General features: G+C 37.0%; 2 protein-coding genes across 7 annotated transcripts in view; one reads left to right on the forward strand and one right to left on the reverse strand.

Annotated features, from left to right (window-relative positions):
- Positions 1-527: 527 nt before the first annotated feature.
- LOC117421369 (multifunctional protein ADE2-like) overlaps positions 528-24,945 on the reverse strand; it is a 30,778-nt gene continuing 6,360 nt past the window's right edge. For 2 of the 6 annotated variants that reach the window (XM_034921972.2, XM_034921971.2), the window contains exons 7-18: positions 24,898-24,939; positions 24,171-24,239; positions 23,288-23,478; positions 13,314-13,344; positions 12,567-12,761; positions 11,672-11,850; positions 7,712-7,891; positions 7,431-7,544; positions 3,530-3,613; positions 2,328-2,508; positions 1,743-1,901; positions 528-792 (exon numbers count right to left, since the gene is read on the reverse strand). In XM_034921972.2, coding sequence (XP_034777863.2) covers positions 626-792; positions 1,743-1,901; positions 2,328-2,508; positions 3,530-3,613; positions 7,431-7,544; positions 7,712-7,891; positions 11,672-11,850; positions 12,567-12,761; positions 13,314-13,344; positions 23,288-23,478; positions 24,171-24,239; positions 24,898-24,939 — 1,592 coding nt within the window. In that variant the 3' untranslated portion in view covers positions 528-625. Of the gene's footprint in view, positions 793-1,742; positions 1,902-2,327; positions 2,509-3,529; positions 3,614-7,430; positions 7,545-7,711; positions 7,892-11,671; positions 11,851-12,566; positions 12,762-13,313; positions 13,345-13,453; positions 13,703-23,287; positions 23,479-24,170; positions 24,240-24,897; positions 24,940-24,945 lie in introns of those variants that run through there. The other 4 variants (XM_034921975.2, XM_034921976.2, XM_034921973.2 and 1 more) reach the window with 4 other exon arrangements.
- Positions 13,906-24,945, forward strand: part of LOC117421370 (amidophosphoribosyltransferase-like) — a 33,619-nt gene continuing 22,579 nt past the window's right edge. Inside the window, exon 1 of the mRNA XM_034035683.3 lies at positions 13,906-14,263. Coding sequence (XP_033891574.1) covers positions 14,136-14,263 — 128 coding nt within the window. The 5' untranslated portion in view covers positions 13,906-14,135. The remainder of the gene's footprint in view (positions 14,264-24,945) is intronic.

A 24,945-nucleotide genomic window follows, 5' to 3' on the forward strand; every position in this document is an offset into this window, starting at 1 on the left:
GTTGAAAGCACAAAAGACAGTTTTTACATTTCTGTCCTAATTTCATGGGAATGCAATACGCACCAACAGTTACACCATGCCCACTTATCCTTAACTGAAAGATCAAAGACGGTCTACAAATTAAGTCAGAATTCTTACTTCCAGATCTGCTGGTTTCCTAATTTAAATCAGCTGACTCTTAGTTACACCACATACATTTTAAAATTACCAGCATAAAGCTTTGTGCATTGAAAAAATGTGACTCTCACTTTAAACTCCAGTTTTAAAGGGTTATTAACATGATCATGGAATGTGTGCCATCAAGCTACAACATTAAGTAAAGTCTTCTCATGGAAGCAGGGAATCAAATTGCACAAAGTGAAAATGAGTCTGGGCATAAAAATAAATAAAATATCACAGCTAGAATGAAAACAACAAGTTCCATTTTTTTATTATTTTATATATATATATATATATATATATATATATATATATATATATATATATATATATATATATATATATATATATATATATATATATATATATATATATAAAAATTTGAAATTACATTATGCTTTCACCAGGGCTTGAGTAAGTACATATTGTACAGAAAGTAGTAAATTTGCTTTTACAATATAATTTCCTACAGAGTGCATTCTTGCAGTTTCTTGTCAGCCAGTTTCAGAGAGATCCATGTGTTTAACATGGAGGCCCTCAGCTTAACCCAGACCAGGTGGTTATTCAGGCCAAAAATCTGTGCTGCAAACTGGGCAGCAGCATCCGGTGAAAGGACAGTTGTACACCCCAAACCTGGGAAACAGAAGAAAAAAAAAGTTTAAGATTTGGCACAATAAGGAACATCCTCTATTAAATTTAAATGTCATTCCACTCAGAAGCCACTGATAAATGCGGACTCTGACAAAATACTGGGGTGGAAATATCAAGATTCTTGGCCCTTAATCCGTCTTCCATTATGAACCCAGTCGAGCACGAGTTGAAGAGGATTGTTATTCATGTATAGAGCAATTTGAAACCGGGGGAAATATATTCCCTTGGGCAAAAAACGTATGCATGGTAAAACAAGTCACCTACAAAAACTGATAAACCATATCAAGGTCATACCAAATTTGAACAAAGATTAATAGAGAATGTACTTAAGATAGAAATTGACCATCAGAAAATCTTCATGATTTTGGTTTGGACTAATGGTCAAAACAAATGTATATAAAATTGCCAGTATCATGCAAAGTTAATTAAATGAAATTAGTACACATCCAGGACACAAGCAATAGCTAAGCAGTCTCCCAATTAAACCTCTAGGTATGTGTCACCCTTTGTCTGCCTTGCTTTGTTCCTCCGCAACAGTAGTTCACACTCTGGCGGTGGTGTCCCATACTACCTTCCTTGAGGTCTCAAGCCTCGCCTCGAAGTAAAGGTGTGTCCGACAGGACCCCTAGGCCTAATCTCACCTGACCTCAAGCTCCCCTCACCCTGTCTAGTAATCTAAATAAAGGGAAACACCATGCGGTTTGCAAAGAGGATTCTAAAGTAAACCAAAGCTCGCTCTGGTTAACATGTTAGCCATCATAATCTTAAATAGATCACAAGGTTTTACAAGTGAATGCACCATATTCTTACATTGACATACTGGTCCCAAGTCCTCATGCTCTACCAAACACACCAAGCCATGCCAAAAAGTTCCAGAACCGTCCCTTCTTAATTAAAAATCGGCCTAACTGGATTGCATAGTAAAGCCTTACCACTCGGCATTCTCAGAGATGACCAGATGTCCTGTGCACCCCAGTCTGCAGTAATTGGAGGGCAGTTGATAACAGGGTATGCAGTGTTTCCTGACATGACTGGGCCCAGCCCATTGCTTCTGCCAGCCACTGCTACAAAGACAGTCGGAACACCATCACCTGGTTAAAAAAATAAATAAAAATACACGTGGATAAGACATTGAGACTTCTGGTAGAAACTGTCTAAACTGCCAACAGGTTTATTCTGAGTATGCCTGAAAGCTCTGAATACATACTTTTAGCTTAAAGTAAATTTTAAAAATGTTATGACAAGTGTTTATGAACAACGACAGGAAGTACAGCAAAAAAGTACACATCCCATGTTTATATTTGACTGTAGAGATAAAATTAAGATCTATAATTAAACTAGAGTTTTACTAAATTCTTTCACCGTTTAACAGCCCTTGCCAGACAGTATTCTACTTTCATGCTTACTTACTTGTTTAGGAGAACCAGACACACCTATCTGGTCCCATTAATGTAAACTTGTACTTTCACACCCCTTTCCCCATACAGGCAAACTACCATATTCCCATCACCGTTTACCTTCATACTCTGCTTTAATTCTCAAAGTTTCATCTGGCCCCTTGTGAGCAGAGGTGACTCTCAGGAAACAAGGGATGCCGTAGGAGAGACAAGCCTTCTTGATCTTTTCACAGTGGTCAATATCAGAGGCGGACCCCATGAGCACCACCACTCTGCCAGTATTCTTTGATTCCAGCAGCAACTGGCATGAGACAAGATATATTCTTACGAGTTTGGACTGAACAACATGTCCACAGTATTCCAGAGTATAAATAGGAACAATTAGAATAAATAAACCACATAACAAAACACCCCATACAAATCTTATTTTTAACTATAGGGCTTTTGAAAGATAGAGCTTGCTTTTTAAAATGGATACCTACAGTATCCTATTACTTTATCTAATTACTATATGGCGCACCAAAGTAAATTAAGTAGTGCACAGAAGAATAAAGTGTACTTTGTAATACATGGAATGTTTAAATTGGTAAATTCATATATATACAAGAACAGCACATGGAATGAAAATTGGTATGGAACTAAAAGGTCATGAAGGTTCATGGTCACATGTCTAGTTATAGGGGTAACTGACCGGTCTTTCTTTGAACACTTCAAACAGTGTTGAATGAAATGTGGCAGGTCATATGATTCTTTAACCTTGCAACATGTGACACTATTCATTTAAAGGTTTACATATAGTGAAACAGTTAAAAAGGATAGGCAAGATTCAAAGTCTTTAAAATAAAACTGTTAATGTTACAAAACAGATGAAATCATTTAATGGACTAAAAATTGTGACCAAATTACTTTTTACATGCAAGAACATTTCAAACACGATCATAAGTATGGGCATAAAAAGAACAGAAACAGAATTTTGCTTGTTTGACTGTACCAACTTGTATCAAGTGGGGTCCTGATGCATTACACCCCAATTTTCAACAAAAAGATGTAAATGATACAGTAAGTTGCCAAGCTGGACTTTGAACCCCAAATCTCCGACCACAAAGCTATCGCTGCTCCAAAATAAGTTTCAAAACATAAATCTGAGACCCATACAATGTATCGCTTTCAAATTGAGTATGTAATATGAGAAAAGCATCACACACACAGTCTACTGGTTATCACCTATTTCCATAGTGGAATCCTATTGGTTGTGATTCAAAATGTAGATCATGTAATGCTTAATATCATTTAAATTACAACAAGCATATGGAAAAGGGTACCTGGACTCTTTCTGCCACCCATTGAAAGTTTCTCTTAACCACCTGCAGTGCTTCTGGAGTGACTTCTTTAAGATCACGGTACACCTGTTAAATAAAAATCATATATACTTGTAATGTGGTTAAACAGATTTGCCAGCAACTGATTTTATCAATAAAATGGACCAACTACTGAAGATGGTTTTTTTTTTTTTTTTTTAAAAAGAGATCCTTCTCATATTCTGCATACTCCTATGTATTGTAGGCACAGCATATCTGACCGCTTCCTCGGTATTTTGTTTGGCAAAGTACAAATACATAATTATTTAGGCCCGTCAACATATAATTTCCAATCTGTTTCACATTGGTTTACCTAAATAACGAAAGATGACTAATACTGGTGTCTGTACAGCAGAAGCAGCAAATACTGTAGACTTAATAGTTACAAACTAAATCACTTGCATTACTACAGGATACAAGGTAGAAGTGGCGAGTGTAAGTGAAACTGCAGTGAACAGAGGCAAAATGGCGGTTTCCATGTATATATTTTAACAGTATTTTTCCTGGATTTAATGTAAATCGTGTATTTTTTCCAAGCTTCTTGTTTAGCATGTTAAAACACATTCTTAAGTTTCGAAATGTGTACTTTTTTTGGCATTACAGTATGCAGAGGAGGCAGGGAAGCAGACATTGGCTCTCTGAGTGCAAGGGCAGCTGCGCAGCATACAATGCCAAATCAAACGTGTCAATGGGCGGGGGCTCATTTAGCTTCAGATTTAGCTGGCAAAACAAATATTTATTATTTTGTGAAAACCCAGGTTTATTTTTTTCAGATTTAATTGCTGAATTTCTCAGATTAATTCATTATTTTATTTTTTTTATAAATTTAGTCGTTGCCAATTTTTTTAACCCTTGTTTTCTCCCCAATTTAGTATGCCCAATTATCTGTATCATCGGCTCACCGCTTGCAACCCCCCGCCGACTCGGGAAACGGCAGCTGGGTCACGTGTCCTCGGAAACGTGCTCCTGCCAAGCCGTCATTTTTCCCACTGCGGATCCACAACGATCCCACCAGACATATAGTGCCGGAGGACAACACAGATCTGGCAGCTGCACTGCAGAACCACAGGCGCCCTATCGGCCACAGGGGTCGCTGATGCGTGGTGAGCTGTTGATTCCCCTGCCAACCTAAGCCCTCCCTACCCAGGCAGCGCTCGACCAATTGTGCGCCGCCACCTAGGAACTCCCGGTCACGGTCGGCTGTGACATAGCCTGGATTCGAACTTGCGATCTGCAGGATAGGGCACATCCTGCACTCCGCGCGGAGCGCTTTTACTGGATATGCCACGTTTCTCAGATTTATCTGTTAGGTAAATGTTGAAATCACCAAGTTTTTTTTTTTTTTTTTTAAATTCAATTTACTTATTTGTTAGAAACCCAGATTTAACGGGTTAACTGACTCGCCAAGTTTAAAAAAAGATTTATAGACTTAGGGGGCGCAAGAAAATGTATGCTAAGTAAGGGGGCGGCATATAAAAAGTTTGAGCACAGCACATAATTTCTCCGGTTCTACAAGTCCTAGAGTCAACGGTTGACTTGAAAGGCAATGACTTGGACTATAATTTGTATATTTATTAAACATTTTCTATTTTTTTTTTTTTTTCTTAAACAGAACTGCCTCTAGTCATAGTCATGGGCCCCTTACTGAATCATCCCACATTTTGCGCACAACTGCTCTGCAGTACGGGGTCTGGCAGATCCACACGCACTGTGAAAATTGAGTCAAGTAGTGTTTCTTCAAGTGGTGCAATTCAGGTTTAAAAACTACAATGTCAGCAAAGGAAAACATTTAGCAAACTGCACATTGTGCGATATTTGTATTCCTCATAAGCTTGGGACAACATCTAACTTTAGACACCTCAGGTCACCCAAAGTAAATTATTGTGCTTGCTGTAATTAAGAAAAAATCAGCAACATTTATATATATATATATATATATATATATATATATATATATATATATATATATATATATATATATATATATATATATACACACACATACATACAGTGCCTTGCGCAAGTATTCGGCCCCCTTGAACTTTGCGACCTTTTGCCACATTTCAGGCTTCAAACAAAGATATGAAACTGTAATTTTTTGTGAAGAATCAACAACAAGTGGGACACAATCATGAAGTGGAACGAAATTTATTGGATATTTCAAACTTTAACAAATAAAAAACTGAAAAATTGGGCGTGCAAAATTATTCAGCCCCCTTAAGTTAATACTTTGTAGCGCCACCTTTTGCTGCGATTACAGCTGTAAGTCGCTTGGGGTATGTCTCTATCAGTTTTGCACATCGAGAGACTGAAATATTTGCCCATTCCTCCTTGCAAAACAGCTCGAGCTCAGTGAGGTTGGATGGAGAGCATTTGTGAACAGCAGTTTTCAGTTCTTTCCACAGATTCTCGATTGGATTCAGGTCTGGACTTTGACTTGGCCATTCTAACACCTGGATATGTTTATTTGTGAACCATTCCATTGTAGATTTTGCTTTATGTTTTGGATCATTGTCTTGTTGGAAGACAAATCTCCGTCCCAGTCTCAGGTCTTTTGCAGACTCCATCAGGTTTTCTTCCAGAATGGTCCTGTATTTGGCTCCGTCCATCTTCCCATCAATTTTAACCATCTTCCCTGTCCCTGCTGAAGAAAAGCAGGCCCAAACCATGATGCTGCCACCACCATGTTTGACAGTGGGGATGGTGTGTTCAGGGTGATGAGCTGTGTTGCTTTTACGCCAAACATAACGTTTTGCATTGTTGCCAAAAAGTTCGATTTTGGCTTCATCTGACCAGAGCACCTTCTTCCACATGTTTGGTGCGTCTCCCAGGTGGCTTGTGGCAAACTGTAAACGACACTTTTTATGGATATCTTTAAGAAATGGCTTTCTTCTTGCCACTCTTCCATAAAGGCCAGATTTGTGCAGTATACGACTGATTGTTGTCCTATGGACAGAGTCTCCCACCTCAGCTGTAGATCTCTGCAGTTCATCCAGAGTGATCATGGGCCTCTTGGCTGCATCTCTGATCAGTCTTCTCCTTGTATGAGCTGAAAGTTTAGAGGGACGGCCAGGTCTTGGTAGATTTGCAGTGGTCTGATACTCCTTCCATTTCAATATTATCGCTTGCACAGTGCTCCTTGGGATGTTTAAAGCTTGGGAAATCTTTTTGTATCCAAATCCGGCTTTAAACTTCTCTACAACAGTATCTCGGACCTGCCTGGTGTGTTCCTTGTTCTTCATGATGCTCTCTGCGCTTTAAACGGACCTCTGAGACTATCACAGTGCAGGTGCATTTATACGGAGACTTGATTACACACAGGTGGATTCTATTTATCATCATTAGTCATTTAGGTCAACATTGGATCATTCAGAGATGCTCACTGAACTTCTGGAGAGAGTTTGCTGCACTGAAAGTAAAGGGGCTGAATAATTTTGCACGCCCAATTTTTCAGTTTTTTATTTGTTAAAGTTTGAAATATCCAATAAATTTCGTTCCACTTCATGATTGTGTCCCAATTGTTGTTGATTCTTCACAAAAAATTACAGTTTCATATCTTTATGTTTGAAGCCTGAAATGTGGCAAAAGGTCGCAAAGTTCAAGGGGGCCGAATACTTTCGCAAGGCTATGTATGTATGTATGTATGTATGTATGTATGTATGTATGTATGTATGTAGAATGCGTACTTTTGAATATTACAATAAAGTCACTATTCTGACTTTGGATCTTGGGTTGACTTGGACTCAACATTATTGGGTTTGACTTAAGACCAGTGACTCTACTCCAGCTCTGCAGTATACGGCAGCCAACACCAAAATTCAAACAAAAAAAAAAACAAAAAAAAAAAACAAAAAAAAAAAGTTACCTGCTTGTCTTTCTGCTGGCTCCGATCACCAGAAGGCCATAGTCTCCAGGAATCATTGTCAATAACATCAGCAAGAATAATTTCTTTGGTTGTTACATTCACACCAAACTCAATCTAGAAGAGACAAAGAAACATTTGTGAACAAGAAACACACCTATGATCCTTGTAAGCCCAAAGACCAATATGGATTTAGCAGATCTTCACTGAAAGGATGTTGACACTCACTTCGGTCTATAAGAAGGAAAGGTAAAACTAAAAATAAAAACAAACATTCTTCTTACTTTCATGTCTACCAAAGTGCAGTCCTGAGTTGACCAGGCTTTCTCCAGGATCTCAAAAATTGCCACAGTGGCTCTGTTCATCACATCGACTTCACATTGTCCGATGTTCAGACCTGCAAAGCAGAACTTGGCCTCAATCAGCTGCTCTTCAGACCACTGCGGGTCATTGTTTGCATCATCCTAAAATACAACAAAATGAAGACCAATCATTTCACAGGATTTTTTTTTTTCTTAATCTCTGTCTCTTTGGCCATGGCAACAGTTACTGTAAAGCCCCAGATCAGGGTGGAGATCATTGCATTGGACCTTAACGAAGGGACAGCGTATGACAAAAACAAACAAAATGTCTTTAACATCCTGACTATGGTGTAAAAAGTTATACATTACAGTAATTGCAGATACCAGTGTGTATTCTAATGCAGTGAGCAGTTTTGTTCAGGTTGACTGATGTGACATTCTGCAGGGAGGTTCTGGAGAAGTTAGGGTTAAACTAGTGTTGAGATGAGATGTAGGCAGAGCGTTTGCAGAAATTAAAAATAAAGATGCAAAGTGTGATTGTGCTAGGTGAAACAGTGATTTTAAAATGTCAACTTTACTTTCCAGTGTATAAAACATCTAAATAAGCAGTTACACTTAGTTTTTTTTAATCTGTACCTAAATTGGTAGCAGTGAGCCGAGCCTAAAAATAGTACAATTGGCCATTTCAAATAGGGAGAAGAATGGGGTATAAATCAATTGGCGACTACTAAAAATTAACCCCATTTGTGACCCATTGTCCTGGTTTCTTTTTTCAGGTCAAAAAAGTCCCTTGGGTCGACACTGTCAATACCTTTTAGAATTCTGAAAGCTTGAATCACATCACCATGTAGTCTTCTTTGTTCAAGACTGAAAAGATTCAATTCTTTTAGCCTGTCTGCATGTGACATGCCTTTTAAACCCGAAATAATTCTGGTTGCTCTTCTTTGCACTCTTTCTAGAGCAGCAATATCTTTTGTAGCGAGGTGACCAGAACTGAACACAATATTAGAGGTCTTACTAATGCATTGTAAAGTTATTTTTGCACTGTTACCCATTCTTCTTTCAAACTTTACAGTTCAGTAAGAATTCTTGCTAACATAATCTTATTTGATGTTTGGAAAGGAGTACCTGAAAATGGGACATGCAATGTGAAAACCTACATGCAAGATAACACACTCCATTAAAATTTCACTCCGAAGGTGCCAATGAAATAGAAAATGAATCTTCTGTAGTACTGTATGGTGTACTGCTCCATGTATACTGTGGTACACAAAGCAGTGTTTTATGTTTCTTGGAAGCATACAATGCACGCATTATCATCCACTTCTGCTTTATGTACTTCATTGAACTGCAGAAATCTGCAATTGTACCTAAACATTTCAATGCCATAATTGGCTTCCAGCCATAAGATTATGTTAGCAAGAATTCTTACTGAACTGTTAAGTTTGAAAGAAGAATGGGTAACAGTGCAAAAATAAAATGAATAATACTGTAGAAAATGCAGTGACTCCTTTTGCCATGTGAAACAGTGTAGTTCATACAAGAAAGCCAATGTTGTGGATTCCAATATTAAGAGTTTGGAGAAATATGGCTTGTGGAAGGTCCCGACTAATTAATTAGCTCTACTGTATTCTGAGTTAATTGGTTTTATTTAGAACACTGGTGAAATAATGAGCTTGACAGCAAAGATTGTGGGAATGCAGTTACTGAACATGTTACCAATCACAATGACTTCTGTATGGCCAGTCTTCGGGGAGAATTTGTCATGTGCTTAGTGATGTCATTGCCCATGTCATTGATGATGTCATATGTGATGTCAAGTGTTACAGGAAACACACACAAGGGTGCAGAGTTAAGGTTGCGTGGCTACCTTAACTTGCAATTTCCTAACCTTTTGGACATTTGCAAACAAACCTTAATGTTACTTTAACAAATTTTTCACCATTGAATTTGAATATACAGACGTGCTCAAATTTGTTGGTACCCCTCCACAAAAAACGAAGAATGCACAATTCTCTGAAATAACTTGAAACTGACAAAAGTAATTGGCATCCACCATTGTTTATTCCATATTTAATAGAAATCAGACTTTGCTTTTGATTTTTTATTCAACATAATATTGTAAATAATAAAACAAATGAAAATGGCATGGACAAAAATGATGGGACCGCCAACCTAATATTTTGTTGCACAACCTTTAGAGGCAATCACTGCAATCAAACATTTTTCTGTAGCTCTCAATGAGACTTCTGCACCTGTTAACAGATAGTTTGGCCCACTCTTCCTGAGCAAACTGCTCCAGCTGTCTCAGGTTTGATGGGTGCCTTCTCCAGACTGCAAGTTTCAGCTCTTTCCATAGATGTTCGATAGGATTCAGATCAGGACTCATAGAAGGCCACTTCAGAATAGTCCAATGTTTTGTTCTTATCCATTCTTGTGTGCTTTTAGCTGTGTGTTTTGGGTCATTATCCTGTTGGAGGACCCATGACCTGCAACTGAGACAGAGCTTTCTGACACTGGGCAGTACGTTTCGCTCCAGAATGCCTTGATAGTCTTGAGATTTCATTGTGCCCTGCACAGATTCAAGGCACCCTGTGCCAGGTGCAGCAAAGCAGCCCCAAAACATAACCGAGTCTCCTCCATGTTTCACTGTAGGTATGGTGTTCTTTTCTTTGAAAGCTTCATTTTTTCGTCTGTGAATATAGAGCTGATGTGACTTGCCAAAAAGCTCCAGTTTTGACTCATCTGTCCAAAGGACAATCTCCCAGAAGGATTGTGGCTTGTCAATATGCATTTTAGCAAATTCCAGTCTGGCTTTTTTATGTTTTACTGTCAAAAGTGGAGTCCTCCTGGGTCTTCTTCCATGGAGCCCACTTTCGCTCAAAAAGCGACGGATGGTGCGATCAGAAACTGACGTACCTTCACCTTGGAGTTCAGCTTGTATCTCTTTGGCAGTTACCCTTGGTTCTTTTTCTACCATTCGCACTATCCTTCTGTTCAATCTGGGGTCGATTTTCCTCTTGCGGCCGCGCCCAGGGAGGTTGGCTACAGTTCCATGGACCCTAAACTTCTTAATATTTGCAACTGTTGTCACAGGAACATCAAGCTGCTTGGAGATGGTCTTGTAGCCTTTACCTTTATCATGCTTGTCTATTATTTTCTTTCTGATCTCCTCAGACAACTCTCTCCTTTGCTTTCTCTGGTCCATGTTCAGTGTGGTGCACACAATGATACCAAACAGCACAGCGACTACTTTTCTCCATTTAAATAGGCTGAATGACTGATTACAAGATTGGAGACATGTGTGATACTAATTAAAGAAACTAATTAGTTTGAAATATCACTATAATCCAATTATTTATTATCTTTTCTAAGGGGTACCAACAAATGTGTCCAGGCCATTTTAGAATATCTTTGTAGAATAAGCAATAATTAATCTCTTTTCACGGCTTCTTTGCTTTATTCTATGACATACCAAAGGCATGCAAGTATACATGATAAAATAGCTTTTAATTTCATCAGGAGGAATGAAGCATTATTTCAATGAGCTGTAAGGGTACCAACAAATTTGAGCACGTCTGTATATTATATAAAAAAACACATACATTTACTGCCATGGCTGTAAATACACAATTAAAGTAAATCACTCTGACCTACAGCATGTACAAGTGTAAATGTGACAGGCATACAGACAGACATATAGGCCCTCCACCGCCCTGGATTCTGACAAATTCTGCATAAGAATGTTGTTCTCTAGTTTCGGTATTTCTAGAGATTTTTTATATATATATATATATATATATATATATATATATATATATATATATATATATATATATATATATATATATATATATATATATATAGTATTGTTGCATATAAGCAGGTAAATACTGTCACTTCCACTACATTCCTTGTAACTCCATGAAAAAAATGAATTACCTTGAAGAACATCTCCAACTTCAGAGGACTAAACCTGTATCCTTCCTTTACACCAGGGTTCCTCTTCAGGAAAGATCCAGTGGCGATTCTTCTACACACCCATTCGATTGGGATCATTTCACACCGTGCAGCCACAAAGGCTGTAGAGGAGTGATGTTCAACAAAAGCAGTCTTGATTCCTATAACAAATTGCTATTACAATACCAACACATAAAACCCTTTCATCGTTACTAAAAAAAGTAACATCTTCAGAATATACTGCACTCTCAGTTTTTGACAACAGTATTTGCTTGCATTGTTGTGGTAAGCAATGAATTTAAGTGGATTCTACTTATACTGTGCTGTACCTTATACCATGCATCAGGCATCCTAAACTTTCAGTTTACAAGTACAAACCAACATAAAAACAATGTGTTCTATGTTACCTACTTAAGTTTTTCAATATTACACTATACAAGATATAATAGAAATACAAGGTTTCCATGACTTCTAAAAGAACCATGCACGGTCACATTACACCAATTTCCACTGTACAACTGCTACAAAAAAAAAAAAAGAAAAAAACTGACTTGGTTAAAGATAAAATGTTGCGATTATTATTATTGAACATGGTCTTAGACACAACAACATTAGAATAGTCTGAACTAATTTGGGGAGTTTAGTCTTTTCCATATATTGGAGAACAGATGTGTGTCTATTATGCATACCAGAACTAATCAACACAGCTGCTAATAAACTCCAAAGGTTAAGTTTGATAACCAGAAATTGGGCAGGATTTGGGTCACATTCAAAGCAGGCCATCAGGGATTCAGGGTCATGTGCCAGTTGCCAAGATTCCAAAAGCACTTACAGGTTGCTGCCTACAAACATGGGGACAGGGGTTGAAAATACATACCAGCTTCTTGCAGCAGTCTGAAGACACAGCCTGTCGTCTTATTGGAGATGGCTGCTTTCCCCTCCATCTGGTCCCGCCTCACTGTATTGCCCGCTGTGATCTGGTCCTTGGACTGCACCAGCACATGACCTGGGCGGTCAAGGAGTTCATAGATCTCTTTAGTCTTGCCCTCATTCAGCTTTACCAGTTTCAATTCTTAAAAAAAAAAAAAAAAAAAACCTTTTTTATCCACCTGTATAACATGTTAAATCTCTCTAAATACCTAAGCATATATTGTGTTACCCAAGACAACGAGATCTGTTTCGTATTTCTGCTTTCACCGCGACTCCACGTCGGTAGTCCAGATCTAATGATTAGTTTGATTAGTATTTATACCGGAATAAATGCAAAGCTATTCAACAAAATCCATATACCGGATACTAAAGGGGCAATAGGATATGCGAAACCTGTATATTTGATGCTGCAGGTGAAAGAGATTTATTCAGGTGAGCCAATGGACAGCAGCATGTCTTCAATGTAAATGTTACAGATTTTTTTTTTTTCTTTTCTTTCCCGGAGCTAACAAACATATTGTATTATCGAAAAATGTCACAACAGAGGCACACCGTCCTGCTGCAGCACTACTCGGATAAACATACAAACAAACAAAAAAAACCCTGTTAAGACACAGGACTTTAAGACAACAAATGCACATATAAAAACAAAAACACACGAAAGTTAATTAAAAGAATGTCAAAATGTACAAACCTGCAGCCATTACGGAGGACCGTTCCTGTTCCTACAATCATAAAAATGCGACATTATCATATATTTTTGGTTTGTGGTATTGTTTTGCAATAAATAATACTAATAAGAATAAAAAAAGTTTTCAAATAAACACAACTTACAATTGCTGCACAAGAAAGAAGATTACAGAGACTAGTTCAAGAAAGAGAAGTAGCAGACAGCGAAACTCGTACAAAAGGAGCAAAAAAGTTACAAATTTCACTGCTTCTCACACAAAACCAATCACTGACGCAACGTCGTTATACACGTGAAAAACAGATAGAATTAAAATGCAAATTAATAAAACTATTACAAAATGTGCAATAAAGACAATTCAATAACCCATTTTAAATACGATTTTGCAAAAAAAAAAAAAAATGTACCCCTATTAGACAATTATATGCGATTGGTCAAATTAGTTCGGCTTGTACCAAATCAGTTACAGGTAACTTAGATATTCGAATGGATTTTATATGAAGTTTGATATACATGTAATAGTTTTTTACATAAATATTCTGAAGTATTATTTGAATTCTACTATATATTTAATTAATAATAGAGTGGCTTTGTATATATATTATTATTATTATTAATCTAATGTGCTGCACATACCTCCCTATGAAAACAAAATGGTCGAATCTAAATACGACTGTTACTGGAGTAGAAAACTATGCACGTGGTTGCAGAAGGTTCGAATTGACAGGAAGCGTTGCTAGGACATTTTAAAGCTAAGTATTGGTGCAAAAGTGGGAGTTGGATTTTTTAATTTATTGTTTATTTATCTGGCATAAATCTATCTGAATTATGGAGTTTGAAGAACTTGGGATCCGTGAAGAGTGCGGAGTGTTTGGCTGTGTTGCTGCGGGAGAGTGGCCAACTCAGCTGGAGGTTGCACAAGTAATAACTCTGGGGTTGGTAGCTTTGCAGCACAGGTAAGTTAAGAGCATATCGCTTTTTTCAATATTTTTGGAAATTTGAGAAAAAAAAGAGGAGGACACAATATGTGAAAATGCATGCAAAAGTTGCTTTAAGATAGTTAATATACGTTGTAAAAACTAATACATACATCAAAGTTAAAAATCCAAGAAATAGGACTATTTTATTCAATAATAATGAATATATTGCTACTGTGTTGCATGGATTTATGAACTGTACTGTAGGTGTTACAAACAAATCAGACTTTTTATGTGTGAATTATCTCTGTACCCTTTACATTGCGATAAAAGAAAAACAAAATAGAAATGTCATTTTGCATAACACCGTATTCATATTATGCTTAAAGTTCTTAATGCATCAACTGTTCACGTGTTAGAACGTGTATCATCAGACACATTTCCGTACGAATTATATCAAATGATGCCCGTTATGACACGAGGCCAATAACATTTTGTAGACAAGCTGTAGAAAATAAGTGATGCATGCACCCAGTAACGTAGTTCAGTAGTTACAATATCAACAATAATACTACAACAGGTTACACGTGATGCTAATTCTAGATTCCTGCGCGGTTATACTGGCTTGTTAAAACTTCTGATGCAGATACGTCAGGCGCAGACAGCTAAGCTGTCCAGCTTCACTATTTCGCTGCACAACAAGGACGCATTGTGTCGCATCCCCTTTGACTGCAAATCTGTCGTTTTACTTTAAATACAGAATGCATTCGCGAAGTAGGTAAAAAAAAAAAAAAAATACATTTTAGGAGTTGTGCTGAGTTTGTTCTGTACCTCTAACAAGAGGTTAAAAAAATTAAATAATCAAAAACAACAGAGAACCCGAAAGGGAGAATTGTATACATTAATTAGAGAGATGCGGGTATGACAGCAAGAGGTAGTATTTTAATGACTGGTGAAAGATTCGACGATCTGTTCAACAGATTGGGACCATTGCTTCAACGCAAAAATGCACATGGGATGCCAGTGGTACCTACAGAAAGACTTGCAGTCACACTGCACATACTAACAACTGGCAAGTCCCAGCAAAGTGTGGCCACGAACTTCAGACTCCACGATTTGCTTACAATGCTGAAGTTGGCTTTGTATTCGCATCCCGCAAATGTAACACACACTGAATAAGTGGCTGGGGTATTCAAGGGTAAAATTGCTCTGGGCCACTTATTTCAAAGTTGATTCTCACACAGGGGGAACCCCTCTGTCTCCCATATGTATTTATCCCAACACAAAACATATTTTGATATAACAAACATGGCACAGATAGCATGTTGGCATGTTCATAAATTGAATAAGTAACTGCGATATTTCAGGGGTTAAATCACTTTGGGCCACATATTTTAAAGTTAATTCTCACAGAGTGGGAACCCCTCTACGTCACCCATATGTGTTTATCCGGGCTCAAAACAGATTTTGATACAGTACTACATGAAGTTAGCAACATTACGAAGTATAAAATCGGGACGTCATCATTTGCACAGACTCATATCCATTCATAAGTAACAAGGTGCGAACTCAAAAACATGTCACATAGTAAGAAATAAAAAATCAAATAACCTCAACCGTATTTTTATTTAATAAATATAATGGCATTTCGACCACAAGTTTTTCAGATTACGTTGAAGTCAAAGAGTTTTGAGTTTTCTTTCAATGAAAACTCTCACCTCGGTTTAATAATATTTTATGCACGGAGTGTCTACAAGAAAACTGAATTTCTTTAAGTTGCAATAAGTGCAGTCGAGCTGAGCTGTGTGCTGAAGTTAACTAATGTTTATCTCTAGCTGTTCTGCATTTTATTCTGTCTATCTGAGCTCCTTTATAAAATACCTAATGTAAATAAAAAAATATTCCATGTGCATTTTACTATTGTATCCTCATACTGCCACACAGTAATTAAGTAACAATATCAATTTTGCAAAGGTTTGACACATTACAGATTAATTTCTTTCAATTTAGTCAATTTTACAAACTTGTCCTGTCTCGGTGTCTAGGGATTATAGGGCCAGTTGGCTTTAGATTTACCTCTGTCCATCAGGTTGCTGCTTAATTACAGTTGAGCCTGTGGCCAAATACAGACGTTCATGAAAAATGGGACAACTAGCCAAACTACTGACAATGAGCATGGGAGCTGCAGCATGCTATTTCCCATGTTTCAACTGTACACAATCAGAGGTGCCTGGCACCAATTCCAAACACAACACTTGCACAATGTTTACAATATAAACATGCTGAGTTCATTGCAGTCGTCAGTTGTAGATTAACATGGGTGAAAGTGTTCCGTCTGTAGACGGAATTCCAGCAAAATGGCTTCTCCCCGTTCCATTCATATTTGTGTAGAAATGCCAAAAACAGGGGGGGGGGGGGTCTGGTGTGTACAAAGTGGTAACACAGAGTGAATCCTCCTACATTAGAAGCTCCATCACTGATCTAAAAATAAACTAGGTTTATTCTGTTTGTTTTGTTTTATTAGCGGTTGTTTCCCCACCACACTGTAAAAAACACTGGTTTTAAACTGTAAATCAAGACTCCAGCATTTACACTGTCCTCCCTCTTTGTGCTCCAGGGCTCAAAGGGGGGGAAGATAAGGTTCTGCACAGTGCAAATAAATCACCTGTTCTGTCAAGTTATAGTGTGGATGCTTCACAAGCAGAACTGTTGTTGCAGCGTTTAAAAATACAAAATCCATTTATACAAAGTCTCCCAGTTTTCTTGAAAATATCTGTGTTTCCCTCATTTTCTTTTTGTATTTGTTATGCTCTCATTAGTATATAAAACTAGTAGATACTAGGGGTGAGACCGAATAGTCGAACATTCGACTATTCGATAACGATGTCACCTATCGACAAGTGAATCCAGCATTCAAAAGTTTAAAAAAAAAATGTATATATTGATTTTATTTTAAAACTCGCTATGTAGCGGTAATGAAGATTGACTGGATTTGTTATTTCTTGTCTGTGATTGGCTAAACTAGAACGTACCTCGGCTAACGATGGCTTCCTCACATAAAAGTTCAGCATGGAAATACTTTGACAAAGTAAATGAAAACACTGTTAAGTGTAAAATATGTGCAGTGCAATTAAACTACCACAAATCTACAACTGGTATGTTAACCCACCTAAAAGCCAAACACCCTTCTGCGACGCTAGCAACGACAGAAAAGGAAAGAGGACTGCAACAAACCGCCATTGCGTCCTTTGCGGTGAGGCCTCATCAGTGTGATAACGTACGTGCTGAAAAAACATCAGCCCTTATTGCTAATATGGTGGCAAAGGACATGCTTCTCATAAGTTTTGTTGAAGGTGAGGGATTTCGGGAGTTGATGAAATTTGTGGAACATGAATACACAGTCCCTGCACGAAAAACAATTACCACTCAACTCAAAAAAATGCATGCGGATTCAGCAGCTTCTGTCCGCAGATGCGTGGACTGCACTGACTACCGAGTCGTATATCACGATAACCTGTCATTTCATAGAGGATTGGGAAACGAAAAGCGTAGTTCTACAGACTCGAGCCATGCCAGAGAGGCATACAGCAGAGAATCTCGCAAATGTGTTGAACATCGCTGTAGACCATTGGGGTTTATGGGGGAAAATCACTGCCTGTGTTCACGACAATGCCAGCAACATCATCTTAGCAAACTCAGAGTTTGTTGAATGGGACTCGAATTTGTGCTTTGCACACACTCTGCAGCTCGCCATCAACGATGGCTTTAAACTTGGTGCCATACATAATGTAGTCGGTGCGGCCAGCCGTCTTGTGTTGCATTTTCATCACAGTGCAATAGCTACTCTGCTCTGAAGTTGAAACAAAAACAACAAACTCTGCCTGAGCACCGTCTGGTGCAGTATTGCCGGACCCGATGGAATTTAATCTATGACATGTTTGAGCACTTACAGGAACAGAGATGGGCAGTTATCGCAATCCTGTCTGACAGGATGTACACAAAGCTTTCAGATGCCCGCACACTTGACCTGGCTGATGACAGTTGGGATGTTATCGAGGAGCTACGCTTCTTGAAATGCGCTACAACTGCTTTGTGAGTCGGAGGTATCGATCTCTATGATGTACCCGGTCACATCCACTCTGCTGTCAAGTGAACATGATAATAATAATGGACATTGGTTAATTATTCCTAAAGTTTTTGTTAGGATTTTTTTTTGTTTCCATGGAAAGCTAGTGTGTTAATGCCACTCAGGTCTTTTTGTTCATTTATTTATTTATTTATTTATTAATATTATTAAGCTAGCTACATACATAGCAAGCTATTGCCTATAGAGGCTATTTATTTTTTATTCACTGGAACTCGAACGCACAGGTATGTTTCCGATTTGATTTAACGTAGACCAGTAGTCTATATGTTGAGTGTGGTTTGAAAACGTGGGAAAAGTAAATCGTTTAGTTAAGTGGACTGTATAAATTAGCTAGCTAGATAGTCTAATGCATTTTGTATTTCGCTGTTATGACCGGAAAACATTATTGCCACAAGGACGCTAATGTTAAGGCATTTGCCTCGTAGCTCACATTGCTAAACTATTATTGAATGAAAATTAAATTAATAATTGAATAAAAATTATACGGGAGACACCCATATTTTATAAGCAAGCGTTACTTTTTTTAAATTGTCACAACCTTTATAGTTCATTTGAAATTGTAATTAACGGAAAAGGTTGTGACAATATTGGGAAAAAAATAACACTTGCTTGCAAAATACAAGTGTCTTACACGAGATGAGAGTTGACAGGTATGCTTATGTTATTGCTGCTGTTATTATGGCATTTCCGTATGTCTCCTAATAGGAAGGTATTTTTCACATAGCCTAATGTTTATTTAACAAAGTTGTTAAAGTTGTTGTGTTAGCTAAGTATTTTAAAATAAAATTCAGAATTTACAATAATTGTCACATTGCATTATTTCGCATTTAATGTACGTCTCATTTTGAATGGGAGGCGAGGGGGGACTATTCGATTAGTCGACCTCAAAACAGCTGTGGAATTATCGATAGTCAAAATATTTGTCATGCACATCCCTAGTAGATACAGCTGTCAGTTCTGGCAGATTCTACTTCAGTAACGAGGTGCAAACAGGTGACTGATCGATCTGTAAGAGCATTCACGAAGGTGCTTTGTTAAAAAAAAATATATATATATATATATATATATATATATATATATATATATATATATATATATATATATATATATATATATATATATATATATTATTTATTTCTTAGCAGACGCCCTTATCCAGGGCGACTTACAATTGTTACAAGATATCACATTATTTTTATATACAATTACACAAAATGTAACACTAAATTTCTAACAGTGTTTATTTTTTTAGCAAAATAAAATCTAAGCCTATTTTTAGGGACCCCAACTGTTGTTGTTGATTCCAACTTAGGCACTTCACAAGTTTCAAAAGGTACTAGTCCTTTGGACTAGTACCACCATATTGTTAGTTTTTAACCCTACATGTAGTCAGTTTGTCCTGAAATGATTCTTATAAGCAAATTGCTTGATTCTTACAAGCAGAGTATTTTAGCACGGTTAGTATAGGAATGATTTGGTCCCAGTGGTTTTGATCACTATATGCGGTTAATTCTTATATCAGTGATTCTTGTAAACAGAGTGCACTGTAATTGTTGTTTAGTTTGAAGTGTATACTTACCATTAAAGTACAGTAAAAATCATGAAACGAAAACCACAGCTCCAGCTCCTTCATTTTAAAAACACTACATTTTTTAAACTTCATGTGTATTTTAGTATGAATAATGTACATCAATATATATATTTTTTCAGGCTGTGATGCGTGACATTTTATATATTTATTTATTTTAGCTAACGTTAAATATTTTTCTAATAACGTTACTTCACATATTAACAATACAGATTGCATAGCCATTTTTATTTTTTTTTAAACTTTTGGAGCATATAGAAGAAACACATTGTAACTTTATATCTTTGTCTTTATGTATTGTACTTCATTTTTACAATTGAGGTTTATAATGTAATTTGGAAATATATGTGTGTTTAAAAAATATTTAAGACTCGTTGGAGAGAGGCTTCAGGGTTCAAAGTGTGTTGATGACAGCCCTCAGGAATAGCTTGTCATGTGACAAACTGCATCCTTGTCATAAGAGTTGAGGGACTTCACTGGAAAGTGTTTGATTATGAGAAGGCCCTGGCAAAGTTCAAAAATGAAAAGGAAAGGTGGCCCCCAGATCCCCGGCCTAAAGATTGGTTTTGCCCCAGGAGTTTGTCAAAATGCTCATTGGCCACTTTCACCCATGGATTAACCATTCAGCAGAATGTGGTGACAAACAAGTGAGTACAGACATTAAGTTACTGTTTTAGTATAATTTTAGTGTCTTAGCAAGTTGTTGTATTTTAAGCACTCGAATATGGAAGCAACCAACTTGCTCCTGAAGTGGCAACCAGCAATTGAATTTGGCGACCATTTATTTATTTTTGGCTTATGTGCCATTGGCTCCTAATGCAGAAACTTTATCTGGAGCCCTGATTTGTAATTTTGTTTTAAATAAATGTATTTTAAAAGAATAAACAGGAAACAAAAGCAAAACAGGCCATACAGCTTATTAGACAATTGTGTGATTTTTATGTTTCATGCTAAATATCGTATGGTGAAAACACTGCCGATACCCATTAAATGTGTTTCACCTATAAAAAAAATCATACATTTTCAATCAGCTGTACTGTACATTGGAAGATGGACAAAGTTACAGTTTGCATTCAAATGATTAAAAAAATGCTTGATCTGTGACTTATAAAGAAATACTAAATGCTGCAGTATTAGACTGTCCTTGGTTATTGAATGATACAATAAAACATGTCTTTTTTTTTTTTTTTTTGAGGAGACCTACACTTGAAATCACCTTGATTTATTATTAGTGTTAGGACGAACACAGGATTTTCTCAGAACACAGGCAGAGACAGCATAGCAACAGGGGCAGGGGGTGTGGCCCCTGTTTGTGTCTTTATTTTACAGCAAGACGTTACAATATGTAACACGTTGAAGTAGCAAAATATCCCAGGAGTAAAGAATACGTTGTGTAGGCCTTACTTTACCCCAGTGAATTAACTACAAAACAAAGGATGCCAAATAGCAGTTCAAGTTAAACGTTGTTTTGTTTATTCCTGAAATAAATAGTACATAAAGTTGACCCCACATTTTATTTAAGGCTGAGACGATCCATTGATTTATCAATGCATTCTATCTTTTGACAACTACCGATAGTCAAGCCTGTACATCGTTTTTGTGTAAAGGGTTTAAGCAAAGGAAAGTTTTTATCTGTTAAATTTGGAATCGGCAGTTATGTTTTGCATCTGACTCACTGAATCTGCATGCGATTGAGCTCACCTTCTCCCCCCTGCCCCGCCCCCTGTGAGTGTTTACTGAAGCGATTGGGTCTGTGCAGGAGTCTTCAAATTAACAGAGCAAGTTAAGAGCATTGTGCTAGAATTACAACTACTGTATCGACTGAGCTACAAATATAATGTCTTCCGATGTTTGGCAATTATTTTCTAAGTAAGACTGCAAGAAAGTAAAGAAAAAAAAGTAAAGTGTTTGGGATACCCCGGTACCACAACTAATCTGCGTGACCATTTAATGAGATGGCACACTATAAAACTTGTTCCAAAAGTTGTATCTTTGGTCAGAAGTATTAAGCATCCTGACAGCGTCAGTCCCTAGTGAGCAGGTATTCAGTAGTGCTGGGCAGATTGTAAGCAAGTGCCAGTCCTCGCTTAAAATTAAAACACAGTGTGGACCCTATCATGTTCCTTAACACAATTAAAATATAAGCCACTCTTGCATTGCTCTGTGTAAACACTATCATTCTATGTTTTGTTATGGGTTTGCCTATAAAGAGTTTAAAATATATAAAAAAGGAAAGTCATTCATAAGTCCAACATTTTAAAAAAATAAATTAAAAACCCACAATAAAATGGCCCCTACACGAACATTAGTTTGACCCACAACAGTCCACTCTGCACTATTTACAACAGCTAACATTAGCAGCGGTGTGCCTGCAACAGAAGATGCTGGGCAGTTTGGATACTACAAAAAAAATTTAATTAAATATAGGCTAGGTAATTGTTTAGTTTGTTTTATTCTCTATTAATTAAATTATATTCAAACAGTTATTTATTTATTTTTTTAAACAAGGACGTTAGTGGGTTCGTGTTGCTGCAGGCCATGAACAGGTTTAAGTTCAACAACAACTCTAAATAAAATGTTACTGCTATTAAGCACTGGTAATAATCTGAAGCAGCGGTATTGCAAAATAACAGAATGCGGTTTTTACTTTAGAAATGTTTTCATTAAAAACATGTTGTGTACTACTCATTAAAGCAAACCAAGTAGGAATTTGCTTGAGGCGTTTTTCCAAGTCAGTATTTCTGTATAAATAATTACAATAGTTTAATCTAACTTTAAAGGAGAGCGCCTTAATCGTAAGGTAATTAAACTGTTTGCTTATACTGTCCCTGCCGTCAGCCCTGGTTAAAGATCTAAATAATGTACCCGATCCAAAGCAAGTGTAAAACTTAAAGTAAAAAATATAAATATTTTAAAACTAGCAAGAAATGACTTGTTGCACTAGCAGCAGGTACATTATTGTTTTACATTATTGTTTTACCCTCTAACTCAATGAACCATATTTAGAAGCAAGCACAAAGGCAAAGACACAATTTCTTAGAGCAGTAAGACCATTTTAATGGTGTAAATCAAGAAATTGTTCTGATATTTGACCCATTTATTAATACCAGATTCTGTTACACTGTAAGAAAATGTCACTTCTCTTCCCAACACCCCAGAAAGTTTATTTTACTATTAAAACAAGGCACTGAAGCCACCTGTTTTAAGCAGCCACAAATGTTTTCATGTTTTACTGTAATTGTATAGAAATCTTTGTGTTTCCATGCCAAAAAAAATGATGTAAGCTACTGAATATTTCTATGAAATAATGTGGGAAAATTAGACTGACCTGTATTTGTGGATGCTGACATGGAGTTTCAGAGGAAATGTGCATTATTGGAATACACTGGTGGTCTTCCTCTCGTTTGCAGTAACCTTCTTCAGGTTGATTCCCATATGCTGTCACAGTTTCAAATGTTGTTATTATGTGGCTGTTAAAAGTGGTAGTGCCATTTCTTTTTTTGGCAGATACTGGAGAACCTGAAATCATACAGCCTTATGTAGTTTTATGGAGCGCTAAATTATAGCATAACTTGATTTCTAAAAAAAATAAAACAATTATACCATACATTTTATATATATATATATATATATATATATATATATATATATATATATATATATATTCTTTCCAACAGGACTCGCATGTTTCAAGATTATTCTGCATTAGACTAACTTAGTAGTTGGGGTAGATACATTTCAAATATAATAAACTCATTCAGTTGATGCCTGCAAATGCACAAGTCTTTTGTCACTACAATATTGGAAATGTCAGTGTATTCCTTTGTGGACAGCCCCTTAATTCGGCACAGTCCGACACAACAGACAGCACTTCAATTCAGGACTGAGGAACGTTGTTAGAGAATGAGGATAGCCTCTGTGTCTGACAGTAGCTACTGCTATTTACATGCCAGTAAAGTTTGGCCCAGTTGTCCGGTCAGATCAGCAATATCTCAGTATATGTTGAAGTGTCATTTTGATTTTGTCAAGGAAAAAAATAGTGGTATGGTAGTATGATGTGATGCTTTGACTCTACAACAGTTTTACCTTAAATTCACTTTATGGCTTGCTGAGTATTAACACTCACTGAACTCCAAAAAGTAAGTCTGTTTTAAAAGCAGGTTGTAAATTCAGTGAAGTTCAACAAAAGTACATAGTAAGGCTGTCCATACCTACTTCACTTGCTTTCCTCTTTGTCCCTGCAGTTAAACAATCTTCTGTTGTGCCGCTTGATTCTTCATCTGTGTTTTTAAATAAAATAAAAACATTTTAAGGCTCTATGATCAAGCAACACACTTCCCTGTATGATATTAAATTGAATGTACTGTACTCAAATGTGTTGTGCTGTCAACGGTAATCCTATACCATATATGTAGGGCTTCTAATTTTCAGTTTTAACCGATAAACACTGATAAAACAAACACCCCCGATACAAAAAATAAAACAAATTAAAATCAGTGTATATCCAATAAACATCAGAAAAACACTTGAAATGGTTACTCAATTCAAGTTTACTTCACCCCTTCCCCAGTGTAGTTAGTTATGCAATGTCCCTCCTTCCTGGCTTGTATCTAGCATTGATTTGTTCTGAATACTGTTCTGAGATTACAATTTGATATGGAGGATTGTTCCTGCAAGATTTAAAGCTGTATTGGAGTTAGAGTAGTATTTCTGGGTCCTGTGGGGTTAAATAGGAGGCAGGAGGCAGTGTGGTCCAGTGGTTAAAGTCCAGGGCTTGTAACCACAAGGTGACTGGTTCAAATCCCACCTCTGCCACTAACTGACTCACTGTGTGACCCTGAGCAAGTCACTTAACCTCCTTGTGCTCCTGCGGATGAGATGTTAAATCAATGTCCTATTGTAAGTGACTCTGCAAATAATGCACAGTTCACAGCCTACCTCTGTAAAGCGCTTTGTGATGGTGGTCCACTATGAAAGGCCCTAGAT

Source organism: Acipenser ruthenus, chromosome 1 (assembly GCF_902713425.1).
Source record: "Acipenser ruthenus chromosome 1, fAciRut3.2 maternal haplotype, whole genome shotgun sequence".
Lineage (NCBI taxonomy): Eukaryota > Metazoa > Chordata > Actinopteri > Acipenseriformes > Acipenseridae > Acipenser > Acipenser ruthenus.